The sequence below is a fragment of the Mustela lutreola genome, chromosome 1 (assembly GCF_030435805.1).
Source record: "Mustela lutreola isolate mMusLut2 chromosome 1, mMusLut2.pri, whole genome shotgun sequence".
Lineage (NCBI taxonomy): Eukaryota > Metazoa > Chordata > Mammalia > Carnivora > Mustelidae > Mustela > Mustela lutreola.
Genome location: NC_081290.1, coordinates 211,533,418 through 211,556,029, shown reverse-complemented (window position 1 = coordinate 211,556,029; position 22,612 = coordinate 211,533,418). Strand labels below are relative to the sequence as shown.

Genomic DNA, 22,612 nt, shown 5'->3' with positions numbered 1-22,612 from the left:
CATTTGTGCTTTCTTATTGGTGATTCCACTGCTTATAACGGTCCCCAAGTGTACTGCTAAAGTGATGTATAGTGTTCTTTAGCACAAAAAAGCTGTGATATACCTTATGTAGAAAATACTATCTCAGGTAAGTTCCGTCAGGCATATAGTGCTGTTTGCCATGACTTCAGTGGAACTGAACAACAATTTATATTACATAAGATGTCTCTGAAGAGAAACATGCACAAAACAAGATTAAGTATTGATCGAATGATTACCATGTTGTGACCAGAGCAAGAATCTAATCCTATAGTGCCCCTTTAGAAGCAATACTTCAATGTTCACTAATTCCGTGTTCACAGCTACTTTATAGAACCTATCTACCACGAATAAATGAAGATCAACCATACATGTGTCAAGAGGAAGGAAAAGAGCCTTCTTTCCAAAATTAAGACTAAGCCCTAAAAAATAAAACAAAGTTTCTTTCTTCTACTTATTCACACAAGAACTGCTGGAGGGCCATGTCTTACAACTAGGGTACATATACTGCTGCTGAAGAACCTGGGGAGCTTCTCAAAGAGACAGTCATCCTCCAACTCAACAGAACTGACAAACAGGAGGCCTATGTGAATGCCGACCAGCAGAGGAATGCCACAGGTACATACATACTTTTTAAGTCACTGCAGGCAGAGCAAAACAAACAATGGTTGAAAACATGAGCCCCAAGTCAAAAGGCACAAGACTAACTTTGAATTATACGTGTTAATGTGCCATCAGGTATTTTTTCACACCAGTGACTTCAAGTAACGAGCAAAAGGGTAAGTAGCTGAAAGAATTTAAAAGCAGTTAGTAATTTTTCTGAACAAAATGTTAGACAACCAAATAGTATGGCATAGCTATCACAGAGTATTTTTTAAAAATATAATAATCTCAACTGATCAACATAAATCTATGTATGATGCAAACATGGAGAAAATGCACTGTTTCTGCACTTCCATCTAACCATTTTCAAGGACTCAAAGGATACAACATGTAGCGGTAGTGTAGTCATTAAAATAACTCCAAACCTGTGTGTTTCATTTAATTTCCAGAAGATATCATAATATAAATACCTTTCTTCTTCCTTCCTCCTTTCGATCAAAAGCACATTGTTGTTTGCACTGTTCACAGGTCTGAGGTGGTCCGTATTTTTTTTCTGAATTTGTACAACGCTGACACTTTGTACCAATAAATGCAGCAATTATGTTACAGTACTGACAAGGTTTAGGCTGAAAAGCAGATATACATTTTAACACATTTTAACATTCAAAAATTAATTAAAAATTTGCTGCATAAAACATATACCTGTATACAGACATATTTCTAGGACTAAATAAGGAAAGAGATAAAAAGCTTTCTGTTAAGTATGTTACCCTGTCACATTTAATGACATTCTTCATGTTCCTATTCATTTACTAACATTTATTTCTAGAATCATGCAAGTTTTTGTTAACTCTCTTAAATATATAACGTCATCAAAAATGTATTTATGATCGGACAATATGTTATATAAAAGCTATATGTGAAAAAGTTCTCAAAGAATGAAAATAAAGGTACACACTGATAGAAAAGTTTCGTGCATCCAGTATTTAGGAGCATGAACTAATTTAATAATCTAGCTACTCTCATTACTGTTTCATTTATTAAAAAAACATTGAACAGCTTTTTTTTTTTTATCACATACTGTTATTGATGATGAAATGAATATACATTACCCATGAGCTTTCACCTTAAGAACTGGCACAAGCATATTTAACCTAAACTGTAACAAACATACCTTGATTTTCTTTGATACTCAAAAAATAATTCAGGATTTTACAGAACCTTAAGGCCAGAACTTTGACCAATCATGACAGTACTATACCAATAATGACTGTCGTATACATGTGAGAAAAAAATTATACTAGCATAATGTCCTGACTTTTAAGAATAAGTGCCTGAACTGCAGGACTACATAAAAGCTGTTAGAGGTCCTTAAGGCGGGGGGGGAGGGGGGGGGCGTGTGATTATGCCAATTTTATAGATAAGGAGGTTCCATAACCAGGAGTTTGTTTTATTTGAGCCTCTGAAGAATAAAATCATACACTTCACATCGAAATTCAATATACACAAAACATGCACATAATAGTACTGTTTTTAAACGCTGTCATCCTCTGACTGGATTGCCATCCAATCAGACAGTCTACAACAAATTTCTTTCCTGGAATATTTTAATATCTTGAATATTTAAGGACATAACCATATATATTTTTTACAAAGTCCATTTTGTGAAAAACACTGACTAGTAACAAAATAGCATGAAATAAAAACGTAAAACATTCTTACCGTGCCAAATTGCTTCACATTTTGAGCACACTTCTTACAAATTGTATTAGTTTTGCTGAAAAGGAAATTGAGTATAGATCAAATTTACATAGCTTTCTGAAGTAATTAGCACGCTATCAAACTAAAGCAAATACAGTTTATATTTGACATTCGCTTTAGTAGTTCTTAAAACTTCCTCTAATACAGACTAAGGGTCTTCTTAGGGATGCATATTATACACATTTTCTCCTCTTTCATTAACTTTAGATAAATGATAAATGTTATTACACATTTTAATTGTGTATCTTTTAGTAAAGGAAACAAAAACCAAAGGGCAAAAATTCCTAATGTTTCCTATCTAGTTCCAAAATCTTCACATTTGCCATGGTTTATGCACAGCCTTATATCTCAGTGCCTACCTAACCTTCCTCTGGGCCTTCCCCACTATTATGATGCCAGTAATCTACTTATGAAGAAATGATTTGTTCTTCTCCTTAGGCTACTCTCTTATAAGCTCTCTGATCCCTTAACAAGAAATCACCCTATTAAAAAGTATGTGCTGTTCTTCCACTGGTAACAAGTTACCAGATTTCACTTTGGAAGATACTTGGTAACAATACAGACCTTTCTTCAGGTCCATGTCAGCAGTAATGTTTTGTCATTTTTACAGCTTAACAGTAACTTTATGTCTGCGTTTTTAGTCCACAAGACTAAACCGGTCTAATTGTAAAACAGTCACTAATTTTGTATCAACATAGTCTCTCCCAGCACATATAAAAGGTTTACAACTTAAAATTTAAGAGAATAAACCATATTTAAGAATATTTCACCACAAATACGGGATGACCACCCCCCCCCCCCCCGGTATTCCTTACAGACAACGGTGTCTTTAACAATCAAAAACTGTTTAGTATACAAACCTCTCTTGTTGAAATTCTGATCTGCAGTAAGTACATTTTACAATAGGATGCGCAATCCGACATTCCTGTAATAAGACAATATATTAGTACCTATCTCAAAGTCCCCGATTTCACTTTTCTGGTAGAAAACTAATACACAACCTAGTCAAATTCCTAAAACATCAATAATACCTGTCCCCCAACGTACACAATTGAGTAATTTATCATATAAGTGGCCAATTACAGCATATTTCCTTAGGGAAGGCATAGGTGTCTTTGTCTTTACTTGATGTGGGGAGTATGCTACAAATTAAGAAAGCTGTCAGGGCCGATTTCAAGGGTTGGTTAAATGCGAAACTACTTAAAATTTTGCACCGTTGTTCACAGACAGCATCCTGGCTTTAATGGGATGGGAGGAGCTCCAAATCATAGAGCATTCTGTCCCCAAACCAGTCGCTTCGCTTTCCTGGACAGGGAAGAAGGATGCCATCAGCTTTGCGGCTTCAGGTTCCTAGCAAGAAAGTGCAAAAACCGTCCCCTGCCTCCGGGTGGAAGGAGAGGACAGTCCAGGCAGAAAACCGAGATGAAAATATCTCCACCCCAGGGTTTCTGCGGCATAGACAGGTGGCTGCCGCCTCACTCAGCCCCACCCGAGACCCCTGAATGTTGGTGGGGCCCGGCCCCCTCCTGGGCCGCCTGGAAGAGGGCAGAATCTTGTCTTCTCTCAGGGGCCCCTCCCATCTGATGCCCATGTCCTCGATAAAGGGGTCCCGAGTGAGGAGGCAAGAAAGAGCTCCAAGCGCCCAAGGCGCAGACGAAGAGAGCCGGGCTGCAGCGCAGCGGACACCCAGCTTCCCTCGGGCTCCGGCCGAGGAAACCCCGCCCGCCCGCCGCCCAGCGCCCACGGACCTTGCAGAGCTGCTGGCCCTGGGAGAGCTCCTCGAAGGGATAGCGCTGGGTACACTTGGTGCAGGCGTACAGGGCCGAGGCCGCCATCCTGCTCCTCAGTCTCCTCCTCCACCGCCGCCCGCTCTGAGGCGGGGCCCTACGGGGAACTCGGGCGCCGCCGCCGCCGCCGCCGCCGCCGCCCGGGCCGCGGGCTCCTCCTCCTCCCCCTCCCCTGCCTCGCGCCCACCAGAGCCTCGCCGCTACGGCCCAAGGCCCTGCGGTCTGTACCGTCTCCCTCCGCCTCCACTTCCGCCCCCAGCCCTCTCAGTGACGCCGTCCCAGCTGCTCCCGCTTAGGCCCCTATAGCGGCGGAGGGAGACGAAGATGATAGCTCGATACGGTTTAGCTGCGCGGCAGTGGATCCGCTTCCTTCTCGGCCTCGCTTCCCCATCTCTGATTGGCTGGGATGGCTACTGCGTCACTCGGTGGCTCCTCCCAACCCATAACCCCGACTACGCTGGAAGCTCCCACAAAGGGAGGAAGTTGCTGGCCAATGAAGGACCGACGCTCTCAGCGCGCGAAATCCGCTTCAAACTCGCCCCGCCCAAAGGCGTCAGTAGCGCCTGTATGTAGCAGCCAGTCTTAGGTTTCAGTGAGAATGCCCCAATCCAATTGGGCAAGTGTTCGTGGAGGTTTACTCTCTGCCTCCACTTTTTTTCCCCCTTGACTGCTATTGATCCAATAGCACTAAAGTCCCTCCTGATTCTATTTGTTATTGGTCAAAAGCTAAGTACTTCACCTAGAGAGGCGTCTCCGACTCGAGCTGACGCTCTCTCCGGCGTCTACTCCAGGGGAACGGATGGAGTGTTTGAACTTCGCATTTTATTATTTCAGTCATTCTATTCAATTGCCACTGGAGACAACACAACCCGTGGCCCACGTTTCCTCCTCGATGTGGCCCGCCCTTTTGTAGAGTTCCCTCAGAGCCGTGGGGTAGCCCGCAGCGTTAGCTTCGCCCGCGGCTTCAGCGATGCGCTACCTTGTGACGTCAGCGAGGGAAGAGGCGGAATCGCTCCTACTACCGGAAGACGTCCGCTTTTTTGATTGGCTACTCAAGACGTCCGTTAGGACGTGTTGCCTTTTCCGTGTGCGCTCTGAGCGTGGGCGTCCCTGTGGGGGTGTGTGCAGGGGTTTCTACACCGGGCACCAACACCCCAACCCCTTCCATCAGGGGTTCGGCTTAGGGTCGCCCCTGGTGGGCGGCTCTCGAATCTTGAAGAAAAGCTCGAGAACCCGGACCCCCCCAGGGCTGCGGAGGTCCTCTCGGTAGGCAGGAAGATGGCGGCAGCATCGGTCTCTGCGACCTCTGGTTCTCAGATCTCGGTAAGAAGCGGCTGACGTTCGAATGGGCTCGGTCCTGGCGCCTCTTTGCTTTTCCTCACCCTTCAAAGCCTCTGGGCCCAGCGTCTCACCCCACCCTGGGGAATGGCCGGGGATGCGTGGTCACCCCTTGCTCTCCAGACACCCCCTGTTCCCCAGTCGAGGCTGCACCCTTACCTCGAAACAGGCCTGGCCCGCCTCCTTCCCCGGTTCATTCACCTTCCGGCCTAGAGGCGCAGGTTACCGAACTTTGCCAGGATTCGCTAGGGTGTCTACCCACGCCCTGGCCTTGCGAAAACATTGCAGCTTTGGTCACGTGTGTGTAACGGCCCCTCTTGGAAACTTGCCGAGACCAGGTGGGCTCGAGAATTGCCTTAACTGGCAGCTGTTGAATAGTCCTCAGTGGGAAGCGCTTACTAGTTGCTGCTTGTGCTGATTCCATTGCGTACAGTGCCTCCCCTCGCGTATTCCCAGGGACTTTGTTCTTACTCGTACCCAGAGCGCGCGCTTTCCCCCTTCGGTATTACTTTGCAACGTGTACGTGCAGTTCTAGAGAGGCGGCAGGGACAGTTGAACCTGAACATGGTTTTCGCCTCTCCGAGGGCCCCCAGCCAGTTCAGTCATTATTATTTTGTCGAATTGCAATGTCGGTGCTTAGTATTTGGGGATCCGGCACTTTGGGATCCTGCAGAAAATGGGAGGAGTCTCAAGTAAGAGCCATTATAGCCTTTTTTTTTTTCCAGCTAAAGCGGAGTGCCTGCATACTTTGAGTATCTAAGATGACACAGGTGAATGAGGTAGAATCCCTGCGCTGAAGGAGTCGGCACTGAGGAGAAACTGCATGTAATCAGGCTGTTACACAGTTCAGATTGATCAGTGTTGCTGTCCTAAAATAACCTAGGCATGAGTGGCTAGCAGTTCTTGGTAGGCTAGAAACAGTTTCCCGGTAGGGAAGATGGAGCCAGCTAGGTGAGCTGTATGGTGAAGGAGTTGTAAATGCTTGTCACAAGAACTGAAAAGAAGAAAAAGGCACCAATGGCATTTCTAGGTATATGCCAAGAGAAGAGGAGCTTTCAGGAAACTAGGAATGAGCAAAAGTCGTGTGGTGGTAGAGTTGGGTTAGATGAATTGTGGGAGTAGGTAAAAACGTGAAAAAAGAGCGATAGGGAAGAAAACAGAGAACTATCAGGGTAAAGTTAATGTCCTACACACTAAAGGGGAAGAAGTTAGGGAGCATTAAGAACAGAGTCACCTCTGGAAGACAGTTTTCCTCAGTTACAGCTTTTGGTGACTTTAGGTTTATGATAATGAGGCCCGAAATAACTCAGAGTTTCTGCAGAACGGGAGTAGAATTTGCAGAGCAGTCAGAAGATGGAGAAGAAGGAATGAATGAAGCACATAGAGTTTATTCCGGAATTAGGTCAGTGAAAGGGAATAAAAAAAAGAGGAACTGTTAGGAGGAAGTGTCCCTAAGTAGATGGTTTAGATTATATAGGAGCTGAGATGAATTAAATTTAATGGGAGAAGAAGGCTCTTCACTGCTTTCAAAACTTAGCACTTGGAGACTGAGGAGACTGAGCAAGAAGTACTCCTGCAAATGTTAATTGAGCTATACTCTGCCAAGTCCACTTAGCTGAGCACTGGTATTGGGATGTGCTGTCAAACCTTATTCCATAAGGTAGCCAGATCATAAATTTCCTGGAGTGTTCAATAGGAAAGCATATATATTTCTATATATTAAGCTCAGCTTTATTTGGATTCTAAATATCAAGAATACACTTTTCAAATATTTAGGATCTTTGGGAAATCAAAAGTATAACGATCTTCTTAATTTGACTTGCTACATCAAACTAACTTGGAAGTCAGTTTAAAAACAAAAATGACTAAATTTAGATTGTTAGCATATCAGAAATGACCCTCCTCAGACTGTTTAACTGTGCTGTCATAAATAAGGCTGACATTTCCAACAAAATTTAAAACATTCAGCTTAGCAAATAGCCGATCATAAAATAACACACACACAAAATCCTTTGAAAACTGCAGCATAAACTCAGAGCCTACTCATACTCAGATTTTAGGATTTATTAACTATTCATATTAAAAAATTCCTTTTTATTCAACACTCATAAACCCAGCTTGGAGCATGCTATAATAAATAGGGATGCTTTTACTAGGTAAGGATTTTTAACAGGTAAATTCACAAATAGCATTCTTGAGAAAGCAGCTGCTATGTAAATCTCAAATGTGAGTAAGATGGAAGCAGGTGATACATTCAGGTTTTTTTGTTTCATTTTGTTTTTTAGGTATTTTTTGCAACAGCAGCGAGAAGAGTAACAACAGCCAGTAACATATAACATGATTGCTATGTATCTTTTCAGTAGTGGCTGCCTCAGGAAAGCAGCTTCGACTGGGCACAGTGACATTAAGTAGAAGTATAGGCAGTATAGAATTGAAATAGAGGAGTATCTTTCCTGTCAGTTCTTTTTTATTTTCCCACTATCCATAGTCAGAACTCTTACGTCACTTCGGACTTAATAAACTAATCTAACTGGTCTCTGTGACTTTTTAACCAGACCCTGTAATTAATATGCTCCATATTTTTTTCCTCTTAAGTTTTATGAATATATCATAGATTTTTTAATACTAAATATATAAAAGATTTATCTTTGAGATTAATAAAATGAATTCCTTTATGCTTCTTCATGCATCTTTTCTCTCATACATACCACCAGCTTATGTTTTGGGATTATAAAATATATAGTATTATATGGCAGTCATGGTTTTAAGTGCTTTTCATGTATTAACTAATTAGTATTTCCATTTTTAAATGAGCCAGATGAGGCACAGAGGTTAAATCAAGTTTACACAACTAGTAAATGGCAAAGCCAGTTTTGTTAATCACTAGTTTGCCAGCCATTCAAAAATAGTTCTCTTGTGATCATCCTTAGAAGTTCTACAAGTGCAAAAATTTCTCTAAAGTAGCAGTTTTCAAAGCATGGTCTGAAGACCTTTGGGGGTCCCTGAAGCCCTCCCAAGAGGGTCTACAGTTATCTTCCTTACCCAGCCACTTTGTGGGAGACCAGATTTTCTTTTGTGTCAGCCGAAATAGCATATTCAGTAGAGTGAATGCAGAAGCAAATACACGAATCCCGTAGCCTTTTTTTTTTTTAAGATTTTATTTATTTATTTGACAGAGAGAAATCACAGGTAAGCAGAGAGGCAGGCAGAGAGAGGAGGAAGCAGGCTCCCCATGGAGCAGAGAGCCCGATGCGGGGCTCGATCCCAGAACCCTGGGACCATGACCCGAGCCGAAAGCAGAGGCTTTAACCCACTGAGCCACCCAGGCGCCCCCCGTAGCCTTTTTTAAAATTAAGAATTAAAGAGATCTGAGAGAGTACCTGCCTATCTTCCTTGTTCCTTCAAGAGAAATGTTAGCTATTCTTGGTCCTCCACTGTTCTTTAATAGAAATTATAAATTATATATTATAAATTATATCTGCTGTTGGAATTTCAATTGAAACTGCATTGAATTTCTAGTTTAATTTGGGAGTAACCAATGTCTTTAAGACAGTATTCTGCCTGTGTCTTGTTATTCCAGTTTTTTTGAACATTAACATTTTTCCATAAAATTTATAATTTCAGGTCTTGTACATCATTTAATAAATTTATTTCTAGCTCATTTTTTATATATTTTCATAAGTTGCATTTTCTAACTGATATATAGAACTGTTATGTACATTTTTCATATTAATTTTCTTAATCTTTCCTAAACTCTAATTCTAATAATTGAGAATTTTTTGGTATTTTCTATTTAGATGATCTTAACCTGTGAAATTTTGATTCTTTGTTTTCAGTCTTAACGTTTATTATCCTTTTCTTATCTTAATATGCAGGCTATGAAATGCAGCACAACATTTACTAGTTGCTTTGTAAATATCTTTGACTTGCTCCTGAATTTAAAAGGAATGTTTTAAATTTTGTACCATTAAATATGTTGTCATGTTTTTTTGTAAACTTGCTTACTACGGTAAGAAAATAGTTCTTTAATAATGGCTGGGTATTGAATTTTACTGATTACTTTACATATGATCATACGGATTTTCACATTAAAGTAAAATGGATATTCTAATGTTCAGTCATTCATAAACATTCCTAGAATGACCCCATTTTGATCATACTGTATTTTTTTTCTGTTGAGTATGATTTGCTAAATTGTATTTAAGTTTTTATGTGCCTGATTTCTTCCAGCTCATTTCTTCCTGCACATTCCATTTGAAAAGAAGGCAAATAATACAAATTTCTTATCATCTTTCATACTTAATGCAGTGCCATACACAGAGATATTCCATAAATACTTGAATCATAAGTGTTCTTAAGTAGGAGCTAAAGTTACCAGGGAAGAAATTGATCAGATTAAACATTTTGCCTTTAATCCTGAAAGTTCCTCTTAGAATCCTGTCATTTTAGTTGGAAAAATATTTATTGAATGCTTTGGGTCTTGGAAAAGCATACTGATTAGGAGTAAGACTCCGGCTCCTTAGTAGCTGTGTGTGGTTTAACTTTTCTTAACCTGCTTTTTTCACCTGCAGTGGGGACAATAATATTTGCTACCTTCAGGGTTTCTTGTAATAACTACAGGAGAATATGAATGTGCTTGGAAAAAATATAGAATATAGAAATTCTGTAGAATCTGGAAATCGAAGATTCTATGTTCAGGGTCCTTAAAAATACATTTTTCTGAACTCTAAGTGAAGATACTTTCTTGTCAGGATTGTTATGAGGATCATCTAAGATAACGGATACGTGAATTTTAAAGTACCATGCAAGTTTGAGGTGTGTGTTGTTTTTATTTTGCGTATGTACATATATATAAAACATATATATGGGGAGAGCCTAATTCAACTTGAAAGATCCTTTGCCTTTCAGTAGTTCTCAGGTATCCATGATCGAATGGCATGTGGCACTGAAAGCAAGAAGAATTCACTTGAAATCTTCTATCATCTCAGATCAATCTGCTATCTTTAGAAAGTTCTATTGGCAGGGTTAGTTCTTGGTAGGCAGCTGTGGACTTAAATGGAAACAATTTCATATACTAACATAAAACTTTAAATGATGAGTACTTCACTCTGCCTAAACCGTTTGTACAAACAATGTGGCTTATGCTGAACACCTGCTTTCTTTCTGGGAGTCAGGAATGTAACAGCCCCCAGTGAAAACTTTGGCCACTGAGTCTAAGGAGCCTTGGTGAAAAAACACTTCACAAAAATTGTCACTGTTAGCTGCTGGAGGAATTAAGCACATCATTTAAGCAGCTAGAGAGGAATTTTGAAAGCTTGTGCCTGGTATCTTACAGACTTCACCCCGATGGGTCTTTTGCTTTTGCTGATTTTGCTTATGAATCCTTTTGCTATATTAAATCCTAGTGATGAGTGTAACTATTTGCTGAGTCCTTTCAGTCCATCTAGCAAATCCCCAAACCGTGGGCTGGTCCTGGGGACTGCTGACAATCATGGAACATTCCCAAAATTCAGGTTCCCAGATACCAGCCAAGAACCACCTCATAAGCAGACATCTTTAAGTACAGTAGTCTCATGTCTGCTATGTTAATCCTTTCTGCACAGTCTGTCTATGATATTTGTGCTCTCTGTTTGGCATAAAGGAAATTATATTTTGTAATTTATATTTTATAAATATATATAATTTTATAATTTATATACTTGAGTAAAATAGTTCAGTTTTATGGACAGTGAAGTTTTCCTGTTTTACAGAGGAATTATATAATGAATTCACTCAACAAATTTATTAAATACCTTTATCAGGTGTTTTTATTGGAACTTAAACTTTATTCCCACTTAAACAGTGGGAATGACTATGTTTTTCCAGCATCAGTTCTCCTGTGTTAGCTGGGTGTCCTACAGTCAATTCAGTTCTGCTGCTAAGTAGCTGGATAAAGTTCAGGCCCCATAGGTTAAGGGACTAGCCCCCACATGACTGCCCCTACTTCAGTCCCAGGTGTGCTGAAGATAGGTTTTTGCACTTCTGCCCAGTCAACTACAAATGAAGGAGTTCCCATGACCCCTGTTCCTCACATTTATTAATTTGCTAAAATGACTCATAGAACTCAGGAAAGTGAGTTATGATTATAGTTAGGTTTTTTTGTTTTGTTTTGTTTTTATAGAGGATACAACTCAGAAACAGCCAAATGGAAGAGACACATAGGGCAAGATATAAAGGGGCTTCCATGACCACTCTGGATGCTCCTGAGACCTCATTGTTCAGGAGTTTTTATTAGTATATAAATCATGTACTTAAAATTTAGTCAGTCATTGGCCATTATTAATTGAACTCAATCTCCAGCCCCTCCCTTCTGAGGTCAGGGTGTGGGGCTGAAATTTCTAATGCTAGTCACTTGGTTGGGTTTCTGGCTACTAGTTCTCATCCCGAAGCTGTCTAGAGGGTCCCACTCTTGGTATAACAAAGACAGCCACCACTTAAGAAATTCCCGGAGTTTTTAAATCTCTGTGTTAGGAACCAAAGACAAAAACTTTTTTTTTTTTAATTCCACAGGGCATAGAGATACTAAATATATCAAGTAGGGATAAGCATTTTTAAAAAAGAATAAAGGCAACAGAGTGACAGAATGGTGCTACTTTAGGTACTATTGTCAGGGAAAGCCTTATTGACAAGACTTTTGAGCAGATGACTGAGTGGCATGAGAAAGGGAGCTTTCCAGGCAGGTAAACTTAGAAAAAAAAAAGTGTACTGTGCATTTTAGAAATCCAAAAGTAGGTCAGTATAGCTGGGAAATAATGAGGGGACAGAGGATTGTGGAGAAAGAGTGGGAGGGAATGAAGTCAGAGTTAGCCTGAGGTCAGATACCTGCGTGGGGCCATAAAAAGCATGGTAAGGAGGCATCTGGGTGGCTCAGTCAGTTGAGCTTCTGACTCTTGATTTCACCTCAGGTCATGATCTCAGGTAATGAGATTGGAGCCCCATGTCAGGCTGTGCACAGTGTCTGCTGGAGGTTCTCCCTCTGCCCCTTCCCCTGTTCGTGTGCCTGCACGTGCACTCTTAACACGCATTCACTCACTCAAATAAGTAAACCATGGTGAGAATTTTGGATTTTATTCTGTGATGGAAATCTATTGGAGGGTTTTAGCTAGGGGTATTACTCTAATATTCTTGTTTTTTAAAAACAAAGCATAATGACTACTACTTGGAGACAGGCTAAGGGGATATGGACAGGAGTGATTAGGAGGCTATTAATGCAATCCAGACAACAGATCACAGTGGTGTAAACCAGGGCATTAGTAGTGGAATTAGTGAGAAATTGTAGAGTTTCTGGACATATTTTGAAGACAGAGACCCAACAAGATATAATGAAAAATTGGATGTGGGATGTATGGAGAAATGACTTCGTCTAGGGGTTTTGACCTGAACAGCTAGCTGGGTGCAAAGTGGTGCCAATTGTTGTGGTATGCTGGGAGAGGAACAGGTTTGGGGAGTTAGTTCAAGAATTTGTTGTAGGCATGTAAAATTTGAGGTGCCCATCCAAGTGGAAATAATGAGTAGTAAGGTTAATGTGAATATAAAATTTGAGAGCGAGAGAGCTCTGGATTCCATATTTAAACTTGAAAGTCTCAGCAAGTAAAGGCTTTTCAAAGCCCTACAAGTTGATGAGATCAAAGGAATTCATGTAGAAGAAAACCAGAAGTAGAAGGACTAAGCTTTGGAGCACTTCAGCATTTAGAAAGAGAAAGAAGAGAGCCAAGGAGATTCTTAGGAAGAGGCCTGTGTTGATAGGAAAACCAGAGTGTGGTCCATCTTCTAAGGAAAGTGTTGGGATGAAGTGACATGTATCACATGCTTCTGGGAGGTCTTCAAAGTCAGCAATGTAAAAGTCCCTGGTGAGCTTGCTGAGCTGTTTCTGTGAACTGGTGAAGACTCAAGTCTGATTAGAGAGGGTAAGAGGTGGGGTGATTAAGAGATTGCAGCAATTACAAACAATTACTTTAAGGGCCTTTGTTGTAAGCTCAGAGAAATGAGGCAGGAGCTGGAGGAGAGTCCTAAAGTTCAGGAAAGCTTTTGTTTATTTTGTCCTTAATGACAATGTGAGAGATCTTGTAGAGAGAAATAGCATCAGGAGGGGAGGGGTTTTATAGGAACTAAGGCTTTGAACAGGTAGGAGGAGATAGGTTGGTTAAACAAACCCCATTCCTTGTTTCAGCGTAGGGAAGGTGAAATGTATGAACGGGTGTAGATAAGCTGGTGGTTCTCTTTTGAGAACTAGATACTTGTTCAGTTAACCACCTCTGATTCTGTAGGGGATGAGATTGGCTTGGGAGTGGGGTAGGCAAGTCTACTCTTTTGAACCTCCTTTTCCTCTTTTATAAGACAAGGAGGGTATACTAGATTGTTTCTGTGGTTCTTCTCTTACCTGAAGTTTCCAACTTATCCCCAATTGTTTTTCTCGCTTAGAAAGACGTGTCTATTAACACATACTGTTTTTTTCTTGCTATATTATTCTTCTTGGGTGTTTACCTACCACTTTTCCATCTTAAACATTTTTAAGTATATGGTTCAGTAATGTTAAGTATAATAATACTGTGGTGAAACATCTTTAGACTTTTCATCTTACAGAACTCTCTGTCCATTTAACAGCGCTACTTTGCAATCTCCCCAGTCCCGGTAACCAACATTCTACTTTCAGTTTCTATGAGTTTGATTACTTTAGGACACATTATAATAAAGTAGAATTGTAAAGTATTTCTTTTTTTGACTAGCTTATTTCACCGAGCATAATTCCTCTCAGGTTTATCCATTATGTCACATGTAATGCGATTTCTCTCCTTAAGGCTGAATAATGCTATATGTATACACAATATTTTATTCCCTACTGTTTTTATTATATACATTTGCGTGCATATGTTAAGAGTTGCCAGTTTTGTATTTCTTGGTTTAATTTTATTTCAAAATAGTTCTTGTAAATAATTTTACAGGCCATTTTATTTTCTGTTTTGCTTTTGAGTTATGTATTCTTCCTGTGATTTAAACTGCTGGTAGCAAATGAAGACACTGAATCAACACATTTGAAATAACAATGACATTCATTGCTTAAACTCAAAAATTCAAAATGAGATGGCTGACTTGGAAAATGGACTCATTTAGAAAAGCTTTTTTTTTTTTTTTTTAAATAGTATGCTTAGATTTTAACATAAAGTTTCATCATTTGTCTGCTGACTCAACCTAAGCAATATTTTGGTGATATATATGTGACAAATTTTGTTGAAAGATAAATCTCTCCCCTTGCCCAGTTTTATTGAGAAATAATTGACATATATCACCATCCAGATTTAAGGCATACAGCATGATGGTTTGATTTACATATATTGTGAATCGGTTACCAAAATCGGTTTAGCTAACATTCATCTTCTCATATGAATACAAAGAAAAGAACTTTTTTCCTTATGATGAAAACTTGTAGGATATCCTGCCTTCACAACCCCTCTATATCATATAGTAGTGTTGGCTGTAGTTGTCATGTTGTACATTGCATCCTTACTATTTATTTTATAACTGGAAGTTTGTATCTTTTGACCACCTTCCTCCAGCTCCCCTTTTCCCCCATTTTTTAACTCTGTAACCACCAGTGTGATTTTTTTCCATAGAGTATGGTTTTTTGTTTTAGATTCCACATATGATTGAGTTCATACGGTGACTTCATTTAATATAATGCCTTCAGGGTCCAGCTGTGCTTTTGTAAATGGTGGGATTTTCTGTGTGTGTGTGTGTGTGTGTGTGTGTGTGTGTTTTAATGGCTGAATAATTCTCCATTGTATATGTCACAACTTCTTTACCCATTCCTCCATCAACAGACACACATTGCTTCCATGTCTTGGCTCTTATAAGTAATGCTGCTATGATCTGAACATGGAGATGCTAATAACTCTTCAAGTTAGTGTTCATTTCTTTTGGATATATACCCATTGCTGGATTATGTCGTAGTTCTATTAGTAATTTTTTGAGGATCCTCCATACTGTTTTCTGTAGTGGCTCTATCAGTTTACAGTTCCACAAACAGTGCACAAAAGGTTCCTTTTTCTCTGTATCTATGACAGCTTTTGTAATCTTTTGTCTTTATGATGGTGGTCAGTCTCAACAGGTGTGAGATCTCTCATTGTGGTTTTAAAGCAATTTTTAAAAAATTTACCTATTTAACAGAGAGAGAGAGTGCCTACAAGCAGGGGGAATGATGGGTAGAGGGAGAGGGAAAAGCAGGCTCCCCGCTGAGCAGAGAGCCCAATGTGGGGCAGGATCCCAGGATTCTGAGATCATGACCTGAGCCAGAAAGCAGGCATTTAACCAGCTGAGCCACCCAGGCGCCCCTTTCATTGTGGTTTTAATTTGCATTTTCCTAATGACTAATGAATGTTGAGCATCTTTTCATTGTACCTGTTGGCTTTGGAAAAATGTTTCAGAAAGGATAAATTTTGAACTGGTAGTTTTTATAAGAGCTAGCAAGCAGTGAATTTAATGAAGATGGTTTCTTTTTTTTTTTCTTTCTTTTTTTGATTTGGGTTTTTCGAAGGTAAATTATTTATGCATAGTCCTGTTAGTATCTGTACAGTATTCAGTAATTCTAATAAAAATTGTTTTCAAAATCTTAGGTAAATTTGCAGGCATTTTATGTTCATACATATATATTGATAAGGAATACTTCCTGTCCAGTTACTTTGAATGGTAGCTGTTAAATGATAGGATTCTAGTAGGTTGTATGAAAATCTAAGGTTCTCTGGGAAGAATCATATTTGAAATTAAGCTAAGTGATAATTCATGGTGCTTTGTAAGAGCTTTGGCAGTATAATATATTTTAAGAATTGAAAATTCACCCTGTTTTCTGGCCACCTCCAAAAACCTGATGTCAGTTTGCCAAAAATTTGATAAATGTCAGCTCAGTCCTGTTGCATGTGAACACACTTTTTGCTATTGATTTAACATCAGTTTACTTGAGTACCACGTTCAGACTTACCTCTGTCTTTTCTAAGTCTTTACTCTCTTCTTTAGTTTTCATAGCCATAATTTAGTTTTGTATTTGCTTTCTTAAATCAATTGGAAAATTATATGGTTTTACATGGAAACAGTCTTTGATTTTTAATAAGATTTAGATACTGTGTGGTTTTCTTGATTGCCTTCGTTTATTCCAGGAGGTTGTTTACCATTATTGTTCTTTATGTACAGTAAAGTACAGTACACTATTATACTGTCCCTTTCTGCTTTTCTGGACATAGATTGTTCTGTGCTGTCTAGTTTAGTTCTCCAAAGGTAAGAGTTGAGAACTGATTTTGCTGTGGTTATTTGAAAGAAAGATAAATGAGAATTCTGAGTAGCAAGTATAATTGTATCTTCCACCTTAGCTTTCAGTTTCTCCATTACTTTCCCCGCTTTAGGTCTCTCTACCAATAGGAAATCATCTACAATTAACAATATACCACAGTTAGCATCCCCTGAAACTGAAATCATGTGGAACATAATCCCTAATTGAACCAAATCTCATTCATAATAGTGTTTTTTTGGAATTAAAATTTATATTTGGAGGGCGCCTGGGTGGCTCGGTTGGTTGGGTGACTGCCTTCGGCTCAGGTCATGATCCCGGAGTTCCAGGATCTAGTTCCACATCAGGCTCCCAGCTCCATGGGGAGTCTGCTTTTCCCTCTGACCTTTTCCCCCCTCATGCTCTCTCTCAACTAAATAAAGCAAATCTTTAAAAAAAAAAAAAAAAAAAAACACAATTATACTTGGGTACTTGGTATTTCTAATTGCTCTCCCCCACCTTTTTTTCCTAAATATAAATTTTTTGGAGCAAGAACTATGTCTGTCTGTCTGTATACCACAGAGTCTTGGACATTTAATAAATATTCAAGAATTACTTACTTGATTGGAGAGAGATTAATTCAGTCATTTTGTAGCAGTTTCAGATACTATAAAAAGACAGTATTTACTTTTCTGAATTTATATTTTACACTACATATTTTTAAGTAAACATATTACATTTATTATGAGTATCATATTCAAGTGTTTCTGTGCAGCATTTCTATTCAGGTTGTTGAACATTATTTCCTTTTTACAATGTCTGTTATATGGCTATATTTATGCACATAAGAAACACAGAAAAGTTTTATTATTTTAAAATAATGATTGAATTCTGTTGTGTATGGTCAGTGAGCTCTCTTTTTTCTGTTGTCACCATCAATGGAACATGAGCTGTACAGTTCTCAGGAACAAATTGTCTGTGTGTGTGTGTGTGTGTGTACACGTGCGTGCACACCTCTGTGTGTGTGTATGTGTGTATTTACATCCTTTTTGCAGTGTAAAATTTTGAAAGGTAATTTCTATATTTTTATTTTTCAGAACATCGTAGTCGAACCCTCAAGGTCTGATGGAAGTATGGTTCGCCATTCCTCATCTCCGTATGTAGTATATCCACCTGATAAGCCTTTCCTTAATAGTGATCTACGACGCTCCCCAAATAAGCCTACATTTGCCTATCCAGAAAGTAACAGCAGAGGTAATAGAGCCTGACAAAATAGATGTTTTTTATTGTTTGTTCATCCACTGCTTTAAAACTCTTATGTCTTCTAGGTATTTTAAAATTAGAGGAGTGGCACATGGGTGGCTCAGTCAGTTAAGCATCCAGAACCTGATTTATGCTCAGGTCATGATCTCCCAACCCCCCCCACACACGTGCTCACTTTCACTCAAAAAAAAAAAAAGAAGAGTACCTATTTTCCCTTTTCCTATTTTTAACCTCGTCAAAATACAGTGCTTTTCTTTTGTTCACTGATTGTTAAACAGTATTGTCCACTAAATCATCAAGGCTAAATACTTTGAGAAATCTAGGACTGTTCTGTCATATGCAATATGAGTCATGAACCAAAAAATCAGTATTTATGCCTCTGAAATATCCCAAAGATGTATTGGTTATATCTCTTCATTCTTATTGCTTTGGCTTAGACTTTCGTCATCTATTACATAGATAATTGTGATATACTCCTAAATAATTGCTTAACCTGTGGTTTCCCTCTCATCCCCATTTAAACAACATTCTGCATCATCTCTCCTACTTTAAACAAATTGTAGCAGGGGATTTTTTTTGTTTGGTTTTTTTTTTTTTAGTTTGGTTTTTTGGGGGTTTTTTTGTTTGTTTTGTTTTTTTTAATCTAGATTCTACCTACCTTACCAATTTCATCCCTGTCTTCTCTTCTGTTCTTCCTTACCCACATATCCTTTGCTCTGGCTACTTAGAACTATATCTTTTCCCAGAACTTGTCATCTGTATTAGCTTTCTTGCTGCTTTAACAGATTACCACAGCTCAGCAACTTTAACACAACTTTAAATCGCCATCACACAGTTTCTTTAGGGCAGAAATCTGGATGGGCTTAGCAGGGTCTTCTGTTTAGCATTCTATGAGGCTGAAATCAAGGTGTTGACTGGGCTCTGTTCCTTACTAGAGAGTTTAGGGAAGAATCTGTTCTCAGCTCATTCAACTGTTTGGCTGCATTCAGTTACCTGTGGTGATAGAGCTGAGGTTCCATTGTCTTGCTAACTTTTAGTTAGGGCCAGTCTTTCTTCCTAGAGGCTGTCTGCATTCCTTCCTTTGCCTTCTTTATTGCTCCATTCAAGGAGTCATGGGTCATGGGTCTTTCATGCTTCATATCTCTCTGTTAGGATCCTTTCCCAAAGTCCTTTTTGCCATGTATCAGAGATTGAAGGATTAGGACATAGGTATTCTTGGGTGTCCATTCTGGCTGTCACACCAGCCATGTCAAGCTTATAAGTCTTTCTCTTGCTGTGCCCTCTTACTGAAATCTTTCTGTTAGGGAATTATAGTCTTTAAAACCCACATTATGTATTAATTATTTTGAGAAATCTTCCTCTCTGCCAGCTTCCCCAACACATACCTCTTCCTGCTCTTCTCAGATACCTCTTCTAAATTCTGTTGGTCCTTTACCAACCTTCCAGAGCCTTCATTTTTTTGTTATGGGAAAGCAGGTACTGGTTTCCTTATCTGGCTGTCCCATACTGAAAGTAGATATCATTGGATTGATACAAAAAATGCTATAAAAGCATAATGGATCATAGTGAATATCCTGAGGCATTGCTTAAACAGTTCACAACACCATGCTCTGAAGGGATAAGAGATCTGATTTACTATGTACACATTATTTTTTCTTTTGCTTACTTTCCTCTTCATCTCCTTTTTCCCTCTTCTCTCACTTGTTCTTTAAAACCATTAGTGACACACAAGCAGAATGTAGCATTATCACTCACACAGGGCTAAACATTTGCTGACTTTCTCCTATATGAATAAATCTGCCCCATTTCACTTTTCTTATTCTTTTCATTCTTTAGTAATTACTTTTCTCTGAACTTTTTTTTTAAGTTTCTTTCGATAGAGGTGAAGATCAGAACTAGATATAATATTGCAGTGGAAGGATTGATATCTGATTCCTAGACCTTGTATTTCTGCTAGAACTTTGTTGCATGATTATTTTTGTATGTGCTTATTTTTTAAATAATAATTACTAAATCTTAACAGTTTTTTTTAAATTTTTAAATTTTTTATTTTTTATATAAGCATATATTTTTATCCCCAGGGTTACAGGTCTGTGAATTGCCAGGTTTACACACTTCACAGCACTCACCAAAGCACACACCCTCCCCAGTGTCCATAACCCCACCCCCCTTCTCCCAAGCCCGCTCCCCCCACCAACCCTCAGTTTGTTTTGTGAGATTAAGAGTCACTTATGGTTTGTCTCCCTCCCAATCCCATCTTGTTTCTTAACAGATTTTTTTATCCACTGTGGGCTTCAGTTATTTATTCTTTGCTTTTTTACCATATGTTGTTTGTATGTTACACAGCTTTTATTTTTCTAAATCGCCAAAATCTTTAGCTGCTGTGTTCAGATGAGTAGCTTTCTATCACTTGTTTTGTTAACCATTGAATTAACATTTTCTTTATTATCTTCATCTTTGAGACACTATATCCTGTAAGAGGTTTTTAGTTAGTAAGTTGAGCATTGAATAAAAATATTTGTGCAAAACACCAGACTTCTGTTTGAATGACTGAAGTCTTAATTTGAATAGATACTCTGTATGATAAACTTTTCTTCTTTACATGTAATAAATGCTTTTTTTGTATGAATACATTACAATAAAGAAGACCAACTCTTCTTTAGTTCTAGTTTAATATACTTTCATTTGATAAATTACCATTTCACTTGGCTATCTAATAATCACATTGAAAATATGGCTTGATTAATGCCATTGAAAGATAATTAAATTATGTTTTTTTAAATTCTCATTTTCATATTCATTTTGAGTTTTTGAAGAGATGAGCAAGAAATTGGAAGTTATTACTGCCTTCAAAAAAAATGTATTGTCCTTGGAACCACTTTTTTTCCCTGCCCCTTGGAGCCCTTTAAAAAAAAAACATAACTAATGTCAATCCAAAGAAGTCTAACCCATTATTTATGTTATTTAATACATTTCAAATCACAGTAGTGTGCAGAATGGCTTGGACATTTGAAGCAAGGTAACTATGAGGCAATTCTACTAGGCCAGTGCTTTCTAAACCTTTCACTTAGCCTAGTCCTTGTGGAAAATGAAATGGTAACACATGTACAGCACATGGAGATAAACTGATGGGGCTGTTATCTGGGTGTTTCCACTGTGCCAGGCCACTCATGGCCTCTATAAAAGCTAAGAGAGATGGATCTATTACAAATTTGTATCACACCTGTTGGAAGAAGCTCAGATTATTGTGACAAAAGAGAGAAATCAAGTTATAGCTAGTGTGCTAGGTAGGTATTGATTACAGTTTACTGCCCATCTGTTCTTCTAAGGCACTGGTTCTCCAATTTTTTAAATTCAGGGAACCCTAATTAACCCACTGCATATTTATATAATATGTTAATGAAGAATAACTGTTTTCCAGATTTAAAAAATATACTGCAGAGAGTGACATTGTTTTATTTTATACTTTGTAAGTCCCTTATTTCTAGATTAGTAGAAAACTGCTTGATTCTCATCTATTTTTGCATTCCATTTGTGTTAATTGTTTTGATTAAAGTATGTGAAAAAAACCTGGCCTGACATGGATATGTAGATGGAAAAGAAGTAATACTTTAATAGCCTTTCCAGCAATTTGTGGATATTTTTATTTGATATTACACCAAAACTTAGCAAGTGGTGTCTTAAAATTCAGTTGTGTTGTGGAATCTGAAAACATTATTGAATATTTCATATTCTGGGACCTGAGGACCACCTACATGGTGGAAGATTAACTTAGAGGATTCACAAGTTTCAGAAGTGGTTGTACAGTAGAATCTAGAGAAACCAAAATTTAGGCTTCCAAATTTCTCCCTCATGAAGGTCACACAGAAAAACACTTCCTCCTCCAGCAATAAACTGCATGACATGTGTAGTGTTTCTGCTCAGGAAAGCCCACTTAAGTGTCAGACACTATGGCTTTTATTTGGGCTGGTCACACAAAACACTTTGTGCCTGCACAGTCATGATATTCACCATAAAACACTTTTGTTTATGCAATCAAAGCAGATTTATGCAGCAGGATTTAGTGCCTTAAGCATACAAAACCGTATTGATTAGTAACTGAAGGAACATTTCAAGAGCCTAGTTTCCAGAGAGTAGCCAAGGTTCAGGCCTGCTGTATAAACTTCTTTGGTAAGAATTAATCAATTTGTTTATTTATTTATGATTTTATTTATTCATTTGAGAGAGACACAGTGAGAGAGGGAACACAAAAATGATGGGTTCCAGCCAATTGCTCTAATAACTGGAACAGGATGGAAAGCCCAGAAATAAACTTATATGATCAGTTAACCTGTGACAAAAGAGGTGAGAACTACTGGGACTGTATCAAACTAAAAAGCTTTTACACAGCCAATGAAGACATCTCTGAGGGAACTCAGAGAGTGGGAGAGAGAGAAGCAGGCTTCCTGATGAGCAGGGAGCCAATGAGGGGCTCCATCCCAGCACCCTGGGATCATGACCCGAGCTGGAGGCAACCACTTAACTGACTAAGCCACTCAGGTGCCCCAGG

The 22,612-nt window shown here is 38.8% G+C and overlaps 2 protein-coding genes across 16 annotated transcripts in view; one reads left to right on the top strand and one right to left on the bottom strand.

Annotated features, from left to right (window-relative positions):
• Positions 1-4,553, bottom strand: part of FAM76B (family with sequence similarity 76 member B) — a 33,368-nt gene extending 28,815 nt beyond the window's left edge. For all 15 annotated transcript variants that reach the window (XM_059186050.1, XM_059186004.1, XM_059186020.1 and 12 more), the window contains exons 1-4: positions 4,131-4,553; positions 3,243-3,307; positions 2,344-2,398; positions 1,092-1,247 (exon numbers count right to left, since the gene is read on the bottom strand). In XM_059186050.1, the coding sequence (XP_059042033.1) occupies positions 1,092-1,247; positions 2,344-2,398; positions 3,243-3,307; positions 4,131-4,217 (363 nt within the window). In that variant the 5' untranslated portion in view covers positions 4,218-4,553. The remainder of the gene's footprint in view (positions 1-1,091; positions 1,248-2,343; positions 2,399-3,242; positions 3,308-4,130) is intronic.
• A 428-nt stretch (positions 4,554-4,981) lies between these two features.
• The window catches only part of CEP57 (centrosomal protein 57), a 39,775-nt gene continuing 22,144 nt past the window's right edge, over positions 4,982-22,612 (top strand). Inside the window, exons 1-2 of the mRNA XM_059185938.1 lie at positions 4,982-5,492; positions 17,898-18,054. Of these exons, the coding sequence (XP_059041921.1) occupies positions 5,448-5,492; positions 17,898-18,054 (202 nt within the window). The 5' untranslated portion in view covers positions 4,982-5,447. The remainder of the gene's footprint in view (positions 5,493-17,897; positions 18,055-22,612) is intronic.